Source organism: Leptodactylus fuscus, chromosome 1, assembly GCF_031893055.1.
Source record: "Leptodactylus fuscus isolate aLepFus1 chromosome 1, aLepFus1.hap2, whole genome shotgun sequence".
Lineage (NCBI taxonomy): Eukaryota > Metazoa > Chordata > Amphibia > Anura > Leptodactylidae > Leptodactylus > Leptodactylus fuscus.
This window is the reverse complement of record NC_134265.1, coordinates 227,649,773-227,670,246: the sequence shown is the minus strand read 5'-3', so window position 1 is coordinate 227,670,246 and position 20,474 is coordinate 227,649,773. Positions and strand designations below refer to the sequence as shown.

The following is a 20,474-nucleotide window of genomic DNA, read 5'->3' as shown; positions in this document are numbered from 1 at the left end:
ACTACCTAAAAATGACTTCCGTATTCTGCTTTGCAGCTCCATTTTCGTGAAAATCTATTTTATTCTTATGCAGATTAACTGAAAAGAGCTTTAGGGGTGTTTCTTTTCCTGTTGGGCCTTCACTCTTCTTCTAGATCAGGGGTGCCCAATATGTCGATCACGATCTACCGGTCGATCGCGAAGGACGTATGAGTCGATGCAGCCAGGCTGAGAATCATCTCTGGACACTGGCAGGCCGGGGCCTTGCACTCGTTCGCAGTCAGGGCTGCGGCGGCCCTGCCTGCAAGTGTCCGGAGATGACTCTCAGCCTGCGCTGTAAACAAGCACTCCGGACACTTGCAGGCCGGGCAGCAGCCGTTTCGGGGGATGACGCGCTCCCTGCTCTTAGGGATGAAGGGAGCCGGGGTGCTGCTTGTTCACAGCGCAGGCTGAGAGTCATCTCCGGACACTTGCAGGCAGGGCCGTCGCATCCCTGACTCCGAACGAGTGCAAGGCCCCGGCCTGCCAGTGTCCAGAGATGATTCTCAGCCTGCGCTGTCAACAAGCAGACACCGGAGAGCTGTCTCCTGCGTTCACGCTCCGCCCCCCCTGTACCCGGCCCTGTCCCGCCCACATGCCCCACCCACAAGAAGTGGGTAGTAGATCTTATCCCTTGGTCAGTTTATAAAGTATCTCACATGCTGAAAAAGTGTGAGCAACCCTGTTCTAGATAATGGCCCCTAACTGCCCCACAGCTCTGCCCCCCCATTGAGTAACATCTTCCACTTTGTCACACTTTATCTTTGGTTACCTAAAGCCCAGTGTAAAGCCTTTGCAGGAAATAAAATGTCTAAATGAATAAAATGCTGTTTTTCATGAAAATGGAGCTGTAATGCAGAATAAGAAAGTCATCCTTAAAAATTATAGTGATAGTCCTACAAGGTATTGTCATTAGTTTGATGCTAATTTTCCTGCTGACAGATTCCCTTTAAATATCTATCTTTAAAGGGAGTCTATCACTTCCTAGATAGTTTTTTTTAACTAAGCATATCTTTACATAGCCTTTAAAAAAGGCTATTCCAAGCATACCTGTCTTTTCTTGATACTCGCAGCTGTTTTTGAATTAACCTGGTTTTCTTTATATTCAAATTAATCTTCAGGGAGCACAGTTTCCCGAGCATCCCTGCGTCATCAGTCGCCTCCATTTTTCACCGCCCCTTTCTTGAAAGACGATCTCTCCATCTACACCTCTTCACTGCTTCCAGAGCAGCTAGTCACAAACAGCGCAATTAAAATTTCGTACATGAGTAGTAGGTGACTAGCTGCTCTGGAAGCAGTGAAGAGGTGTAGGAGGAGGGATCATCTTTCAAGAAATGGGTGGGGAGAAATGGAGGTGGCTGATGACGCAGGGGTGCTCGGAGCACAGGGATAACTCCCCAGCTGCTACCTGAAGATTAATTTGCTTATGCAGAAAACCAGGTTAATTAAAAAATGGCTGCAAGGATTAAGAGAAAACAGGTATGCCTAGAATAGCCTTTCTAAAGGTTATGTAAAGATACGCTTAGTTAAAAAAACGATCTAGCCATTGATAGACTCCCTTTAATAGATAGGCTAATAGATAGCTGTCTCGCTATGTATGTGCGTATGTAAGAGCGTTTACAATGTTACTGCAATTGGTTAAACTGCTACAGCATGAAATCTTAACACAGAAGACTAGAAAAACCAATGAAAAGTCCTTGAATAAGCATTTTTCTTATCTGTGATAAGATATCCGCTGGCAGTTGCAGAATCTGAGGTTAACTCTGCTATATCTGTACAAATATATCTATATATGTATCTACGTACACAAGCACAAACATTCTATGCATCTATGTATCCAATTAGATATAAAATAGTAAGAGTAGTATAGGTCACGCTGCAGTTCAGAATTCATTGCAGTGCCTGCCAAGAGCGATCAGTCTTGATATTCGCCACTATTGTATAACTGATAATTATCTTACATGGGTATTTTTGAAGCATGCCAAATGCAGTCAGACTTGTTTAATCTATGCTTCGTTTATCCAGATGCCAGGCTGTATGCAAGTTTTAAAGGGTGACCAGCCTTCCAGAAACATTGTATGTTATCTAGTTAGACTAATACTGTTAAAATCAGGATGAAAACTGGGTCTACACAGCTTAGCATACTCGGCAGTTGGTGTTCCAGCCACTCTTGCTGTCTAAAACATTGAATTGTGCTTATTCATGCATTTTCATATTGTGCATCTGAATACAAATTATGGACAAGACAACTCAGATCACATTAAACATTGGGGATGTCGGAGAACTGAACAATGCTTTAATATTTTTGCTTGAAATACTATAAAAGGGTTTTCAGCATGAGGAATGAGTGTTCTTATGCATTCATTTAAAACTTTACCCTAGTTTCTATGCATAAATGGACTTGTTTTCCAGATTTCAAGTATCAGTGATTTCCTGAATGTCTATTGATGTAGTATGATGTTTTGTGTGGATTCCTGATCACAAATAAGGCTTGTGTTTTTTTTTTTTTTCTCTTGTACATCATTTCCTATTTCCACTTCCTTATTTTGGTTTTTCTATGTAAAATACTTGTAATAGAGATATATATGTTGCACACAAGTGGTTTATGAGCCTCAGTGATGACCAATCATCTTATGGAACCTTGTGGAATCTTATCATCAAAATTCAAAGCTATTTTTAAAAGCTCCACTTAAAAGATGACCTTTCACCATCTTCACCTTCACCAGAACCATCTTGTCTACTGATTCTGGCACAGTTGGGCTCAGTATGGTCTGGAGGGGGGTATCAGGCAGGAGCAGGAAAAGGGTGTGATTCTGAGTTCTGACACTGGCGGCCTCTGATTGGAGCTGTGAATCACAACCCCCTGCCTGACACTGCCCTTCTGACGTTACAGAGATGAAATAGCACAGATACCAAAAGTACCTACTCTTGTTGCTCATGAACGGTGTGTGCTAGAGAGAAAATTCCAACTGTGCTGGAATCAGTGGAGAAGCGACTATTAACAATTGCTAAGAACTAGAATTGATGGAGGTGGTGAAAGTTCCTCTTTAAAGTGAATGTCAAACAAAAGAACCTTTGTCCATATGCCCCATAAGGAACAGACAGAGATCAACTGATGTGAACAACTTCTTATAGCTGATTCTGTGGTGATAGTATTCAAACAAAAGACTGTCTGTGTAGTGGGATCTTCCAGTCATCCATATGAGCGAATATTAAAGGGATATTCCTACAAATTTTTCTCATCTTCTGAACCCTGATAAGTTCTAGAATAGTGAGCAGTACTTGAGCACTGCCTTACTGTTTGCATTGTATGCTTTCTCTTTCACAGTAGTCATGCAAAGTCATTACAGTCTCAACCCATAATAGTGAATAGGATAGACACTTATGAAACAGACAACGTGTGATGCAAACAAATGTGAACTGGTTATCAGTAAATATAAATTGGTAATAACTAAAGAACATTTTACCTCTAGGTAAGGCATTATCATAGCTGTCCATTTTAGACATTGTTTGCCAAATACAGTTTCTAGGTTGTAAATATAGGAAGCTGTAAAATAGAAAAAAAATGCAGTGCACCATAAAATAGTATGTCTGAAAGAAACAAAAAATGATGGTTGCTCATCTATCCGGGTAGTACTGGAATAGAGCCAACACTATACCGAAATACAAATACAAAGATTGATGTGTCCTCGAGTAACCTGTGTCAGGAGGATTGACAAGATATCAGGGAAGTACAGAAGAGATAGACCAAAAACAGCCCAAGGTATCAGGCCCATGCCTTTTAGTCTAGAGCTTAACGTACTGTTGCCTTTTGCTTGCTTTGCTTTTACAGCGCCAACAGTATCCAATAAAGTGAATGTGTGATTTGAACCTACAAAAAAAACAAACAAACAAAAAAACCCCCAAAAAACAAATTATACAATTATCATGATTAAAGGTGTTTGCCACGTTGGGAAAATAAATGTAATTATGAAAGAATCATTATGTACTGCTTTAGTCCACTACAATTCCAGTCCTGTTGCTTCAGTTCTCCTTCGGTCTTATTTACTTGGATGCAGCAGTGACATGCCATATACCCAAGTTATTAAAGCCAGTCTCTTGCCTCGGTAATATATAGGCACATGGGTATATAGCCATATTATCTCTGCATCCATGTGCTTATTTTTTTTAATTTTGTAACCCAACTTTAAAAAAAAAGTGACAGAAGTCTTACTACTGACTAAACATCCTGATATTGGATGGCCTGCAGTGATCTTTTATCATGTTATGAGCCATGTTATGCTATATTTACATGTAACAAGTTGTTTTATTTTACTTTTTGTCATTCAGTATGGCCATTCATATCAAAAAGCTCAGACTCAAGGATAGGAATAAGAGAAAAAAACAAATTTAGAACTATCAACAACTCACATTTTCTTTATTTTTTTCAGTCCACGAATGAGGCTGTCTTTCATTGTATTCTCGACTCAGGCCACAACAATTATGCCGCTGACAGGGGACAGGTACGTTTCTGATTGTTCTTTTATGTGATTAGTGAGAGTTACAATGATTTATTGGTTTGTCTCGTGTTTTAATCTTTTTCACATAAATGTTATTAAGAGGTTTTTGAAGACGTTATATATGTTTAGCATAGGTCATCAATATGAGATTGACTCCCGACACGATCTGCTGTATTTTGCACTGTGTATGGAACCAGAAGCAGATGACTCTGTACAGTGACTGTGCTTCGCTCAGCTCCCATTGAATGGGTATTTGCAAACAGTTGGCAATCCCGAATAGAAGGTTAAAGTATTGCCCTTTGTTTTCTGGTTGTCCAGACGAATGTTGTATTTCCAGTAGTCAAGGAAGAGGCCAACAAATACAATTACTGTAGTACAAATACATGGACCATTCACTAACATTACAAAACATTTTTTTTTTTATTTTGTTCCTGGAAAGCTCAAAGTTTTATTACTATAACTGTACTCATCTAAACATTATTGCTTATGTAGTAATATTTGGTACTACTAGAACATAATGTTCAGTACTACACTAATAGATAAAAAATAATATAGTCATATAGAAATGTCAGATTGTTAGACAGCATGGTGATTCAGTGGTTATCAATGGGTTTCAATCTGACCAAGGACAACATCTGCATGCAGTTTGTAAGTTCTCCCTGTGTTTTCTTGAGTTTCCTCCAGATACTCCAGTTTCTTCCCACATACCAAAGATATACTGTTAGGTAAATTGACTTCCTTGTGGGTGTTGGAGATGAACGCCTGCATGGCTGCCACTGACTCCCCTGCTCCACAACTCTCCCTGCAATTTGAGTCCTTTGTGTGAGAAAAGCACATTACAAATATTTGTCATTGTCATTGACACAATACTCAACATGCAGTTCTGTCTCAGGCGCATGTAAAAATTATTTCATTTGTAGTCTGATTAGATACTAGGTTTTGGCATAGAAGGCTCCCAGAGGCTACTTTTGGGAAGTGTACATTTTGGTGAGAGATTGTTGACTCCTAGACATTCCTCTAGGATGCACTTCATTACAAACTCAAATACATTTATGGGACCAGCTGAAACACCAGCTTCAGCAACCTACAATTGTGTATGATGTACAGCCCTATCTGCAACATCAGTTGGGCAGCAATGCAACAGGATATCATATGGAACATACAGTCCTATGAAAAAGTTTGGGCACCCCTATTAATCTTAATCATTTTTTGTTCTAAATATTTTGGTGTTTGCAACAGCCATTTCAGTTTGATATATCTAATAACTGATGGACACAGTAATATTTCAGGATTGAAATGAGGTTTATTGTACTAACAGAAAATGCGCAATATGCATTAAACCAAAATTTGACCGGTGCAAAAGTATGGGCACCCTTATCATTTTATTGATTTGAATACTCCTAACTACTTTTTACTGACTTACTGAAGCACAAAATTGGTTTTGTAACCTCAGTGAGCTTTGAACTTCATAGCCAGGTGTATCCAATCATGAGAAAAGGTATTTAAGGTGGCCAATTGCAAGTTGTTCTACTATTTGAATCTCCTCTGAAGAGTGGCATCATGGGCTACTCAAAACAACTCTCAAATGATCTGAAAACAAAGATTGTTCAACATAGTTGTTCAGCGGAAGGATACAAAAAGCTGTCTCAGAGATTTAACCTGTCAGTTTCCACTGTGAGGAACATAGTAAGGAAATGGAAGACCACAGGGACAGTTCTTGTTAAGCCCAGAAGTGGCAGGCCAAGAAAAATATCAGAAAGGCAGAGAAGAAGAATGGTGAGAACAGTCAAGGACAATCCACAGACCACCTCCAAAGAGCTGCAGCATCATCTTGCTGCAGATGGTGTCACTGTGCATCGGTCAACTATACAGCGCACTTTGCACAAATAGAAGCTGTATGGGAGAGTGATGAGAAAGAAGCCGTTTTTGCACGTACGCCACAAATAGAGTTGCCTGAGGTATGAAAAAGCACATTTGGACAAGGCAGCTTCATTTTGGAAACAAAAATTGAGTTGTTTGGTTATAAAAAAAGGCGTTATGTATGGCGTCCAAAAAGAAACAGCATTCCAAGAAAAACACTTGCTACCCACTGTAAAATTTGGTGGAGGTTCCATCATGCTTTGGGGCTGTGTGGCCAATGCCGGCATCGGGAATCTTGTTAAAGTTGAGGGTCGCATGGATTCCACTCAGTATCAGCAGATTCTTGAGAATAATGTTCAAGAATCAGTGACGAAGTTGAAGTTACGCCGGGGATGGATATTTCAGCAAGACAATGATCCAAAACACCGCTCCAAATCCTCAGGCATTCATGCAGAGGAACAATTACAATGTTCTGGAATGGCCATCCCAGTCCCCAGACCTGAATATCATTGAACATCTGTGGGATGATTTGAAGCGGGCTGTCCATGCTCGGCGACCATCTAACTTAACTGAACTTGAATTGTTTGTCCAAAATACCTTCATCCAGGATCCAGGAACTGATTAAAAGCTACAGGAAGCGACTAGAGGCTGTTATCTTTGCAAAAGGAGGATCTACTAAATATTAATGTCACTTTTCTGTTGAGGTGCCCATACTTTTGCACCGGTCAAATTTTTGTTTAATGCATATTGCACATTTTCTGTTAGTACAATAAACCTCATTTCAATCCTGAAATATTACTGTGTCCATCAGTTATTAGATATATCAAACTGAAATGGCTGTTGCAAATACCAAAATATTTAGAACTAAAAATGATTAAGATTAATAGGGGTGCCCAAACTTTTTCATAGGACTGTATCACCCATCAAACCAGAAACTAAACAAATCTTGAGAGGTTCACTCATTTATATTGAGCACCAGTTCAGGACTGTTTTAATTGGACTGGATTAGAAGAATCTTTGAAGGGTCTTCCTTGGCATACAGTTCGCTTGTTTCTTTACTTGTCTCTATGGCTACATCATAAGATATATACTTTACACACTTCATTTCTTATTTTGTTGCATTTTTCTACTTTTTATATTTTTACTAAACCAGGAAATGAACATTAAAAAGATGCTCCTTTTTTTTCCTTGCCCACATGTTTTGAATTTTAGCCTTTGTGTCTTTCTTTATAGGAAAATCCATTGTTAGTATGTTCTAGACACATGGAAATAATGATCACAGTTAAATAAAACCTTCCCATGTCAAGCAATTCATTTACAGATATATATTTTGAGTTATTTCAATTAGAGGAATACTATAATACTATTTCTATTCATTTGTGACTTACTACTTTCCAGGTAACAGCAGAAATGTAGATGATAGAGATTGGGGGGGGGGGGGCAATTGATACTGTGCCTCTTACAAGTAGTTAGGTTTACCCTAGGTATGGTGGATACCTTAAGTCATCATAAGATTATTCTTGATTCTGGTGGGACAGGGACTGAAGCTGACTTGTGGAGTTGCAGAAAGTAGCAGGCTGGGAGATGCAGGATGTTTGGGACAGTAGAGTCCAATAGACTCTGTAATACAGAAGATATGAACCAGTGATATAACAGAGGAGAACTAGTTGGGATAGCAGTGCATAGCCTGTGGATTTATCAAACTGATGCAGTGATCCAGAAGAGTAGAATCTAGCTAAGACAGTTCACTGATTCTGTTGTCCTGGTTAGGGGGCATTCACACTTGCGCTCCTGTGCGCCCTGTGTCATTCCGACGTTTTCTGTCGGTTTCTGTCCTCAACCCTGAGAAACTCCACAGGAGCTGGCTTCCTGGCAGTCAATTTTAAAACTCATTTGTTTGAATGAATTTTACAAGAAAACCGCCATTATCTGCCTGCAGTCTCTGCGCGGAGAAACTGTTTTTGTCAGACATGCAGGACTTTGTGTCCGGCCAAAAATAACAGTTTTCCCGTGGAGAGGCCACAGGTGGACACCAGCAGTTTGCTTTTAAAATCCACTCAAATGAATGGGTTTTAAAACTGATAGCCAGGAAACCATCTCCAGTTGAGTTTCTCAGGGCTCAGGACTGAAACCCGGCAGAATGACACAGGGCGGACATGAGTGCAAGTGTGAATGCCCACTTAAAACTGGTTCAGTAATATCCAGCATGGAAGATGGCAGAATGCAAACAGGATGTTAAGGTTTGTTCACACTAGCGCTTGTATTCCCGTCCGCAAGGAGTCCGCATGGAGACCCCCCGGACGGAATACCAATGCTAATGCAAGCGCTGTGCAGTTAAGCACACGGAGCCCATAATAGTCTATGGGCTCCATGTGCTTTGCAAGCACATCGCTTGCAATTGCGATTGCATTCCGTCCGCGGGAGTCTCCATGCGGACTCCTTGCGGACAGAATACAAGCACTAGTGTGAACCAACCCTAAGTAACAACCTGAATAGTCAGGTAGCGTCCTGCCAGTAATATAATCATCCTGCCGGTGATAAGTGAGCATTAGGTTTCTGGAACAATCCAATGATAAGAGAAGGTGAAGTGAGTATGTGCAGAAAAGCAAATCACTCTCAATATTTGTTATCTGAAGATGATGGAAATTTAGATTTTTATCAGTCTCTATTAGAGATGAGCGAACACTAAAATGTTCGAGGTTCGAAATTCGATTCGAACAGCCGCTCACTGTTCGAGTGTTCGAATGGGTTTCGAACCCCATTATAGTCTATGGGGAACATAAACTCGTTAAGGGGGAAACCCAAATTCGTGTCTGGAGGGTCACCAAGTCCACTATGACACCCCAGGAAATGATACCAACACCCTGGAATGACACTGGGACAGCAGGGGAAGCATGTCTGGGGGCATAAAAGTCAGTTTATTTCATGGAAATCCCTGTCAGTTTGCGATTTTCGCAAGCTAACTTTTCCCCATAGAAATGCATTGGCCAGTGCTGATTGGCCAGAGTACGGAACTCGACCAATCAGCGCTGGCTCTGCTGGAGGAGGCGGAGTCTAAGATCGCTCCACACCAGTCTCCATTCAGGTCCGACCTTAGACTCCGCCTCCTCCGGCAGAGCCAGCGCTGATTGGCCGAAGGCTGGCCAGTGCATTCCTATGCGAATGCAGAGACTTAGCAGTGCTGAGCCAGTTTAGCTCAACTACACATCTGATGCACACTCGGCACTGCTACATCAGATGTAGCAATCTGATGTAGCAGAGCCGAGGGTGCACTAGAACCCCTGTGCAAACTCAGTTCACGCTAATAGAATGCATTGGCCAGCGCTGATTGGCCAATGCATTCTATTAGCCCGATGAAGTAGAGCTGAATGTGTGTGCTAAGCACACACATTCAGCACTGCTTCATCACGCCAATACAATGCATTAGCCAGTGCTGATTGGCCAGAGTACGGAATTCGGCCAATCAGCGCTGGCTCTGCTGGAGGAGGCGGAGTCTAAGGTCGCACCGAATGGAGACTGGTGTGGAGCGATCTTAGACTCCGCCTCCTCCAGCAGAGCCAGCGCTGATTGGCCGAATTCCGTACTCTGGCCAATCAGCGCTGGCCAATGCATTCTATTAGCCCGATGAAGTAGAGCTGAATGTGTGTGCTTAGCACACACATTCAGCTCTACTTCATCGGGCTAATAGAATGCATTGGCCAATCAGCGCTGGCCAATGCATTCTATTAGCTTGATGAAGCAGAGTGTGCACAAGGGTTCAAGCGCACCCTCGGCTCTGATGTAGCAGAGCCGAGGGTGCACAAGGGTTCAAGTGCACCCTCGCTTCTCCTACATCAGAGCCGAGGGTGCGCTTGAACCCTTGTGCAGCCTCGGCTCTGCTACATCAGAGCCGAGGGTGCGCTTGAACCCTTGTGCACACTCTGCTTCATCAAGCTAATAGAATGCATTGGCCAGCACTGATTGGCCAGAGTACGGAATTCGGCCAATCAGCGCTGGCCAATGCATCCCTATGGGAAAAAGTTTATCTCACAAAAATCACAATTACACACCCGATAGAGCCCCAAAAAGTTATTTCTAATAACATTCCCCCCTAAATAAAGGTTATCCCTAGCTATCCCTGCCTGTACAGCTATCCCTGTCTCATAGTCACAAAGTTCACATTCTCATATGACCCGGATTTGAAATCCACTATTCGTCTAAAATGGAGGTCACCTGATTTCGGCAGCCAATGACTTTTTCCAATTTTTTTCAATGCCCCCGGTGTCGTAGTTCCTGTCCCACCTCCCCTGCGCTGTTATTGGTGCAAAAAAGGCGCCAGGGAAGGTGGGAGGGGAATCAAATTTTGGCGCACTTTACCACGCGGTGTTCGATTCGATTCGAACATGGCGAACACCCTGATATCCGATCGAACATGTGTTCGATAGAACACTGTTCGCTCATCTCTAGTCTCTATATATACTTCTACTGTTATTAAGCCATTGAATGTGTCAGAGTAAGAGGACTGTGATGGATTTGTGACAGTCCCAAGCTCACTGTTATATTCTCTCTAGCTTACTGCTACACAGATACATTGAATTACAATAGAACATGCTGAGTTGTCTTTCTTCAGTTGGATGCGTGCCAAATTTAATTACTTTATTCCAGCTCATTACTTGGTGCCTGATGTCTCCTTAGTTGGCTTTTAGATCCACTTAAACTTATAAACATATAGTCGTGTCTAAATTGCTATGAAACCTATTCCCCTGTTCTTAAAGGGAGTCTGTCAGCAATCAATTGGTTATAAACACAATGCCAGTATCTTGTAGAGAAGATTATAGAGTTTACAAATATGTCTTTGCTATTCAGCTTTGGAACCCCATTTTTATGTAAACCACTGTTCCATTCATATGTAAATGAGTGAAACTTGCTTTACCCTTGGGAGCTAGAGGTGAGGGCAAAGCCTAGGCAAGCTATGGCACGGCCCCAAAGCACTTGTCCTATCAATTTGCACTTGTCCCATCATATCTAGTCTAATCGTCTGTAAAAATAAAGAAATACTTTTGTTATTTTGGTATTATGGGAAAAGAGACCCTGGAATGAACCCTTACTACACTCTTTCTTTCTATCTATCTATCTATCTATCTATCTATCTATCTATCTATCTGCATAAGATCTAGCTTTGTTAAAGAGTACCTCCAAAGTTTATGCTTGATAAAGGGAGATGTAGCTGGCTGTCAGCCATCTAATGCCCTATCCTTATGTATAATATGCTAGAGAGAGCTTCACCATTCTACGATGGGTAAATTACTGCCTGCTGTTAATTGTCAGGAGACAAGAATACCAGCAGTGTATTAAGATTGAAGTACTATTTAAAGAGGCTGTACAGTATATGAAAAGAACTTATACTCACCTGTTAACTCCTCTGTCGCTTATTTAGTTGGCTTGCAATGAAAGGACCAGCCTCACTTCGATTAATATGATAGAGGCCAAAAGAGTTCACGTTTGGCCTCCCTGGTCCCTGTACATGTCATGAATATAGATTGCTCTATTCCATACAGAGAAAGCCAGATTGAAGTCTGCATATCATAGCGAGAAGATGCTCAAGTCAGGGCTTCTTATTTATTTATGTATTTATTTTGCTTATTTATACAACGCCATCATAACTGTGGCCACAAGAAAAATGGCCGCTTACACAGTATTGTAAGTGGCCATTTTCTTGTGGCCGGCGGGCATGCGCAGTTGGCTTTGCCCTAGGCCTGAGGCCTAGAAGTTAGAAGCCACCGCCGGAAGAAGACACAGTGAAGACCTCATTCCAGAAGAAGATGGAGGCGGCGCTGGAGAGTTCTCTGGAAGCATTGGGGACGCCCCCAGTGCTATTTGAGCGCTGTGGCCCGCCCCCAGTGCTGCGAGAGAACTCATTTACATACCGACAAAAAACAGGATTTTAGGCGAATGGCGGCGCGGAGAAAACAACGAAAGGTAGGAGACAGATAGCCTTTCTTAAGGCTATTCCGACGTGTTAGAAAAAAAAGGGGTTTGAAAGATATGATGCCTTTAAAAGGAGCTGGAGAAATTGCAACAAATGACACCAATGGAGGATTAGGTACAATCTAAAATGCATCTTGGTGGTAGAAAATTCCTTAAAAAGTAATAATCTTTTATATCTTTTATAATATTAGTAGATGATAATCTCCTACGGATACTTTTATTCAGTGGCGTAACTAGGAATGACGGGGCCCCGTGGCGAACTTTTGACATGGGGCCCCCCCCAACCGACACAGACGCCGAAGACCTCGACCGCCCCCCTCCTCCGCACTCTATTATGTCCCTTAGTAAGCCCTGCAGACAGTATTATGTCCATTAGTGGCCCCTGCACACAGTATTATGTCCATTAGTGGCCCCTGCACACAGTATTATGTCCATTAGTGGCCCCTGAACACAGTATTATGTCCATTAGTGGCCCCTGCACACAGTATTATGTCCCTTAGTGGCCCCTGCACTGCAGCGGTAGCGGCTGTCACCGGGCCCCCTAATGGCCCGGGCCCCGTGGCAGCCGCCTCCACTGCCTCTATGGTAGTTACGCACCTGCTTTTATTGTTGTGTAGCTTGTGCATGGCCCAAGTATACTGAGAATGTCTTGGATGGTGGTATTTCTAGTGACACTTTTAGCGGCATATTTTATTTTGTGTAATTTTGTTCTAGTATTTTTTTCCTTTTTTTAAGGTCCCATAGAGAGACCTGTAGGTAAAACTTCATACCTAGAATGGTACATTTTGAATAAACACCACTGAGTCAAAAAAAAGGACACAAACTCAGAGGTGTAACTTGAAGCAAACAGGCCCCAGTACAGATTTGTAATGGGGGACCTATTTACCCTGCACTACCTACAATACTGTTGTCGTCTTGTATTGTAAAGGCAGGATTCACACTACCATTGGATTCCATTATGAACTGTTTCATTGCGGAGAGCACAAAACGCTCACCGGCGCTCACGGCCGGACACGGTCTGCCAGGTTTCCATCATCTGTTGGCAGAAACCTGAAAATGTAGATCAGGCACTGGTGTGAACCCAGCGTTAGCATCAGTTAGTGTCCGTTTTTTATACTGTCTGTTCTTTTTTTCTTTTTGCTGTTTATGCTTTCTGAGTATGTGCAGAAAATAAACAGACACAAAATAATGGGCAGTAACTGATGGCGTTATATGACCACTGCCCATAGATCTCAATGTTAAAAAAAATAACAGCCACTTGCTGTCTGTTTTTTCAAATGGACAGAAAAGTCCTGCAAGTAGGATTTTTTGTCCGCTTCAAAAAACAGACATGGTTGTAAACGGACACTAAAGGACACAAGATAAAATCCCTTTGAAATGAATGGAAATTGCTAACGGACCAGCTAGTGTGTATTGCTAAAATCTTGTACAGACAATAGCCACGGACACTGCTGATGGTTACCAACGGTAGTGTGAATGCCCCCTAAACAGACCTTTGTGCCGGGGCCGGTAATGATTGTTAGATCTGCCCCCCTATATCTACGCTCCAAACTAAAGTGCATTGTATGTAGTGCTTTTAATATTTCATTATAGACTTCAGTGTAACATCTGGCCAGGTAAATGCCATAGCACATGTCTTTTAATGTTCTTTAGAGCTGCCTATTATACATCTGTTGTGGTTTTACTCATAAAGTGAGCTTGTCAGGTGAGCAGGATATGATAGAGGGATAGAAGCTGAACACAATCATATATATATATGTTTATATGATCTGAAGATGCTAACACAGCCTACACATTGACGTCTCTCACTGTCCATTGTTATCGATCAATGTCCCCTGCCAGGAATGTGCATTTACTTTATAGGGACTGACTAACTAAAAATAACTACAATTTTTCATCTTTTTCCATATTAGCTGTATATATTACATTAAGAATGCTTTAGTCAAACATAAAAATGTTTCTCTACTATGTATTTGTTTTACTTGTGAAGGACATTAGTTACTTGTTTCAGGAAGCAATACGGTATTTCATCACATTATCGTGATTTGCAATATTTCTTAACTACGTTACAGAATATGCTATACCCATCTAAACACTGTTTACATCACTATAAAACAGAACCACATATACATTTTGCATCATTGTTCTAAGGTTTGTTAATTTCCTGTGTTCAGAAATCCTCATCTCCTGTTTACATAAGAAGTGCGTGACGTGCATTTCCTAACACATCATATATCTTTAGAATCTGTTATAGGCTCCATGTCTTTATTCACACAGTCATGCCTTTAATGTAATTAAATAAAAGAACAATGACTTATTATCCAGTAATTCTTATGAAATTCCCCACGGTGAGTGTTTTACTAAACTAGGAACTAAGTGGTAATTGTTTTACAGTAAAACTAACATCATCATAAAATGTGTACATTTGTGGTTTTTAATATGTGATTTCAGAGAAGGAATTTTCTTATAACATATATATAAATACTGCTAAAACATTTCATATAATACATAATCTCTGCTAGTAAAAACTAGAAAACAAATACATTATGTTTTTATTGATTCTTCTTAGGGAAAGCTAATCAAATTTTTTTTTTTTTTAAAAAAAGCACATTCGCCTTTAAAGAGGACCTTTCATCACTTGGGGCACATGCGGTTTTATATACCGCTAGAAAGCCGACAGTGCGTTGAATTCAATCTGGCGTTTATGCCCCTCCCATTTGCCACAGTCCTTAGCTGCTGTAGATGTTTAAAGAGGACCTTCCATGTCATCAGGCACAAATGTAAAGCACCATGGAATTAATGGTGCTATATAAATAAACAATAATAATAATTTTATATACCGCTAGAAAGCCGACAGTGCGCTGAATTCAGTGGTACATTTACTGAGAGCTCTTCACTGTCAGAAGGGCGTTCCTGACAGTGTAACTAGGAATGTCCCTCCTGAAAATCTGTCCACAGTGCTGTATTGTGAGGGGGCATTCCTTACTGCCCAGCCATGACTCAGAGCTGTGAGGAACGACCCCTCCCCCCCTGGCAGTACTCATCCATAGACAAGTACTGGGGAACAGAGATGAGCGAGTAGTATTCGATCAAGTAGGTATTTGATCGAATTCTATGGTATTCGAAATATTCGTACTCGATCGAATACTACTAGTTATTTGCAGTAAATATTCGATTCAGAACCAGCATTGATTGGCAGAATGCTATACAGTGTTTAGCATTCGGCAAATCAACGCTGGTTCTGCAGCAAGCTCTTCCTTTCTAGGAGCAGGCAGCTTGCTGTTATGAGGGAGCTGAATTTTTCTCATAGGAATGAATTGACCAGCGTTGATTGGCCAGTGTACAGCATTCGGCCAATCAACGCTGGTTCTGTGAGGAGGCGGAGTCTAAGATCAGACCACAGCAGTCTCCATTGTGGTCCGATTTTAGACTGTGCAGTTAAAGTCTATAGTTTATGGGGTCCGTGCCCTTTAACTGCACAGCGCTCCTCCTAAACACTCTCCTCCTGCTATTCATGGACTTGGTGACTCTCCTTTAGTCGAATAGCGGTTTCCCCTGAAATGAGCATTTTTCCCATAGACTATAATGGGATTCGATATTCGATCGAGTAGTCGAATATTGAGGCTCTACTCGAAACGAATATCGAATCTCGAATATTTCACTGTTCGCTCATCTCTACTGGGGAGGTGTTCCTGACCACTCAGCGTCATAGCTAGGTGGTAAGGAACTCTCCCTCACAATATAGCGGTACACACAGTACTGTCAGGAGGAGCGTTCGCAGATAGACTGTCAGGAACACCCTTCTGACAGTGAAGAGCTCTCAGTAAATGTACTGATAGCTCTTCACCAAGGCACATAACGGAAAACCAACAGTGCGCTAAATTCAGTGTACTGTCTGCTTTTAGCGGTATATAAAATCTCATGTGCCCAAGGAAATGAAAGGTCCTCTTTAAAAATGTGATCACTTGCAGATCTTAGCCACACCTGCAACTTTCTCAATGTGCATAACCTTACAGTGTTTCAGTATTTCAGTGTTGAGATATGTATTAGTAATGTGTCTTTCAAGGTTTGTAGAGGCTTGGAAAAACACTCACTTTTGGTAGTATCATAATATATATAATAATGTAGGTACTGTCCATTTGAAATCTATTGGACAGCCCTGCAATACATACACTCACTGTACAAACTGTAGACATAATTGAGAGCTTTTCTTTCTCCGTCCCGTGAGAAAAGAGATAGGCCATCAATGTTAGAAAGGTCTTCCTTTCTTTGGAAGGCTCCTTGAAATTCTCAAAGAGCAGGAAAAAATGTTGTAAACCTTTTTAACAAGTAGTACTATGTTCACATTCTCCCTAGAGTGCCCATGGGAGACTCTGTTGCAATGTCTACCTGAAATCAGCATCAATAAGGTCCGTTGACCTCTATATGTAACTGTTTTGTTGGCCCATCTGTCCATTGTTCTGGTCCTTTCAATGGATCAGAACAATGGACAGCCAATGCTAGTGTGAACCTAGCATAACTTATACAAGGAGAAGGACACTAGGATAAATGAGCTGTTGTTGACGGTAGTATTTCGTTCTGCTTAGGATTTCTAATGTTGCATATGATTTCATAATGTTATTTAATAGAATATAACAGAAGTATATATTTTTTTTTTCTTATGTTCACAATTTCTGGTCAAATATTATTTACATTAATTTTTTATTTAAAAAAATACATCATGTCAAAATAGCACACCATGAAAGTACAAAACAAAATATGTACACTGCGAAACTGCTTTAATTAATACACAGCAAATTTCATTGTCTGCCAAATCAATCCAAGCTAACGTTGGCGGGCAATTTTGATGCAGATTCAACAAATATTTTTCCAGACATTTAGCCATTCAGTTGATACATAGAAACATCTGTGCACAAAAGTATGTAACAATGGTATGCCAAGCCCTGCATTCTATATACACATGTATTTTAAGAAAATAAAATAAGGTTTTATACTGTGACTTATTAATTATTATTATTTTATATCTATGAATTTCTGCTTCATTTCCTGATCCATTTTCCCAATGATAAACATGCTTACCAGGAAAGAAGGAAGAGGGTTTGTCATATTAAATTATCTTCTATGATCCAAGTTCTCTAGAACAATTATATTATTATGTTTTATGGGTTTGGCTAATTTCTTTATACCATAACATTACAAGATGTCTAGGCGTGATTAAGTAATTAAAGTTTTAACTGTAGTCAGGTTTAGTGGATAAAACTTTGAAATAATTAGGTCCCTAGGCTTAGACAATGGTAGTGGTTGCCTCTACATTAACTGGGGAAGGAGGGCTTAATTCTTGAAAACTTTCTACCAATGCAATTTGTACACATAGAGAAAGCGTCAGTACTTGTAATAAAATGACTGGGGTGAAAGATGAACTTGACAAAAAATTCCAATGGATTCCAATCATAATTTAGACACATTTTTGTAGCTCCAGTTTGTCCTGCACAGACATTTATAGAATTAAATGGGTAACCCCTGGCATTGTCTAGAGGATATTCATACTCCAATAGGATCATTACAAAATTAAAATAGTTACAGGTTCTCTATAACCTATTAAGGACCATACAATATAGAAAAATGGTGGATTGTGATGTTCATAACTGCCATAGTTGTATGTACACTGAACTGTTGCTTCATGCAGACTTCTCCCCACTGTAATCTTGCTAGTTGGGGCTGTGGACTGAAGCCTGGTTTACATCTGCATTCGGTAATCCAATCGGGGAGTCTGCTTGGTGACCCCCTGAACGGAATACCGAACGCATTGACAGGTGGTGAGCAATGTAAGCACGTGGACCCCATGGACTATAATGGTATCCGAGTGTTTTCGGCGCGGTCTCCACGTGAGTTATTTGGAGAGAAAAGTAGTTCATGAAGTACTTTTCTCTCTCCATGTTCCGTGCAGACACCATGTGGAAAACACACAGACCCCTTTATAGTCTATGGGGTCTGTGTGCTTTCATAAGTTCACTGCTTGTCAATGTGTTTGGTATTATGTTCAGGGTGTACCCAAGTGGATGTGAACCGGGCTTCAGGTTCATGTGATTAAACCCCCATGGATCTAAATGAATAAACCTCTAATTTTATATGAATGTACAGTAACAATTTTTTTCACTCTAAGTATAAATATTGTAGCATATTTCATTGCATGGCATCCAAAGCACCAAGACACATGGCTACGTTGTTTGGAACTGTAGGGGCTTTTTGTACAACTCTTACCACAAAATTTCATGTTCATGGATACCTTATGACTTTGAGTGTATTAAAAAATCACAACCAACAACTTACAGTTGAATTTAGAAAACTTATAATGGATCTCTCATAAATGCCATTACTGGTTTTCTGGCACTAAAATAGTTTAGGAGATTGAGGTCCAATCACAGAACCCATGTTCATCATGAGAACTGGAACATATGGCAGCATTGTACCTCTTAGTGATATCTAAGGCAAAGTAACTCTTCCATATGCACAACTGTGTTTGTACTGCTTTCAAGTGTATTAGTCCTGGGAAAATCTTAAAAACACTTAAAGAGGATGTTTCATGTCCTCGGGCACATGTGGTTTTATATACCGCTAGAAAGCTGACAGTGCGCTGAATTCAGAACATTATTGGCTTTCCTGTTATGCGCCCCGGTGAAGAGCTATCGGTGCTGTTACCGTAGCTCTTCAGTGTCATAAGGGCATTTCTGACCGTCTGTGAGGAACACCCCTCCTGACAGTAGAGTCCGTAGCGCTGTACTGTCAAAGGGGGCGTTCCTTATCGCCCAGCCATGACACAGTGTATAAAACCACATGTGCCCGAGGACATGAAAGGTCCTCTTTAGTACAATCTTCTGTACGTGACACAGATACACATTTCTATAATATGGCATAGGCTCCAGAGCTGTGTCCATGCCCTATGTGGTAGGTACTGGGTATATGGTGCAGCTGACAACTGCCACTAACAGCAGTGAATAGCAATGGAACACACAGTAATGGAAGCCAAAAGCTTATTGAAGTCTCTCTGTCTTCCATTGTTTTAGTTCTGCTATACCATGTCATAAGCTTGGGTAATAGAACATTGGTAAATGGTGCAGCACAAATGCATTGCATTATATTGTATGGGCGGTCAAACAATTGCATGTTCATATTCACAAAGGATACTGACAATAAATTTAAAATAAAAGTTTAAAATATATACATAAATTAAAATCTCTCCTTTCCAAAATGTACAGATAAGATACATAAAAAATAAGCATAATTAGTGTATTTATTTTTAAAATACCAGAGCTATTAAAATTTAAAACTATCTATAATGTACAGATAGAAAACGGAAAAAAAAATCACAATGCCCAAATTACAGGTTTGTTTTTTTTTAGTCACCTCTCTCCTCCAAAAAAATGTGATTTCCCTAAGAGGAACTGGTAAGACTTTTTACTTATTAAGGCTATCACAGGAGAGATCAAAGTCTAAAGATAACAACCACTATTAAAGTATAACTGGGGCCACACGGTGGCTCAGTGGTTAGTACTGCAGCCTTGCAGCGCTGGAGTCCTGGTGTTCAAATCCCACCAAGGGCAAAAAACCATCTGCAAGGAGTTTGTATGTTCTCCCCGTGTTTGCATGGATTTCCATCCCATATTTCAAAAAGACATACTGATAGGGGAAAATGTACATTGTGAGCTCTATGTGGGCTCACAATCTACAAAAAAGGAAAAAAAAAAAAAAGAAAGAAAGTATAACTTTTAATAACCCCACAAAAAGGTCGCTGCTTCACTGGTTTTAATATTACCCTAAAGATTGGGCAGGCATTATTGGTATCATACTATCTACATTAATATTTTTAATCTCTTTGGGTACAAACATTTACCTTGTTACGTTGCACACTTTTGTTATATGCAATCACAATTATCTGTATGACATTTTGGGGTTAAGGTTTCTTGGTCTTTTCATGGGTCTATTAATAGTTATATTTTAATAATTTTTTTATCGTTAAGCATAGCTCCCAACCGTCCCAGATCCAGTGGGACTGTCCCGATTTTACACTGCTAGCCCGCCATCCCAGATAGCTTTATGGTTTGGCCCGCTATGCCCCTGAAGTCCCTCTAT

General features: G+C 40.7%; 1 protein-coding gene across 1 annotated transcript in view; it reads left to right on the top strand.

The window, feature by feature from the left end:
• Positions 1–20,474, top strand: part of ANTXR2 (ANTXR cell adhesion molecule 2) — a 155,668-nt gene that overhangs the window by 25,091 nt on the left and 110,103 nt on the right. The window contains exon 3 of the mRNA XM_075283884.1: positions 4,449–4,520. Within this exon, the coding sequence (XP_075139985.1) occupies positions 4,449–4,520 (72 nt within the window). The remainder of the gene's footprint in view (positions 1–4,448; positions 4,521–20,474) is intronic.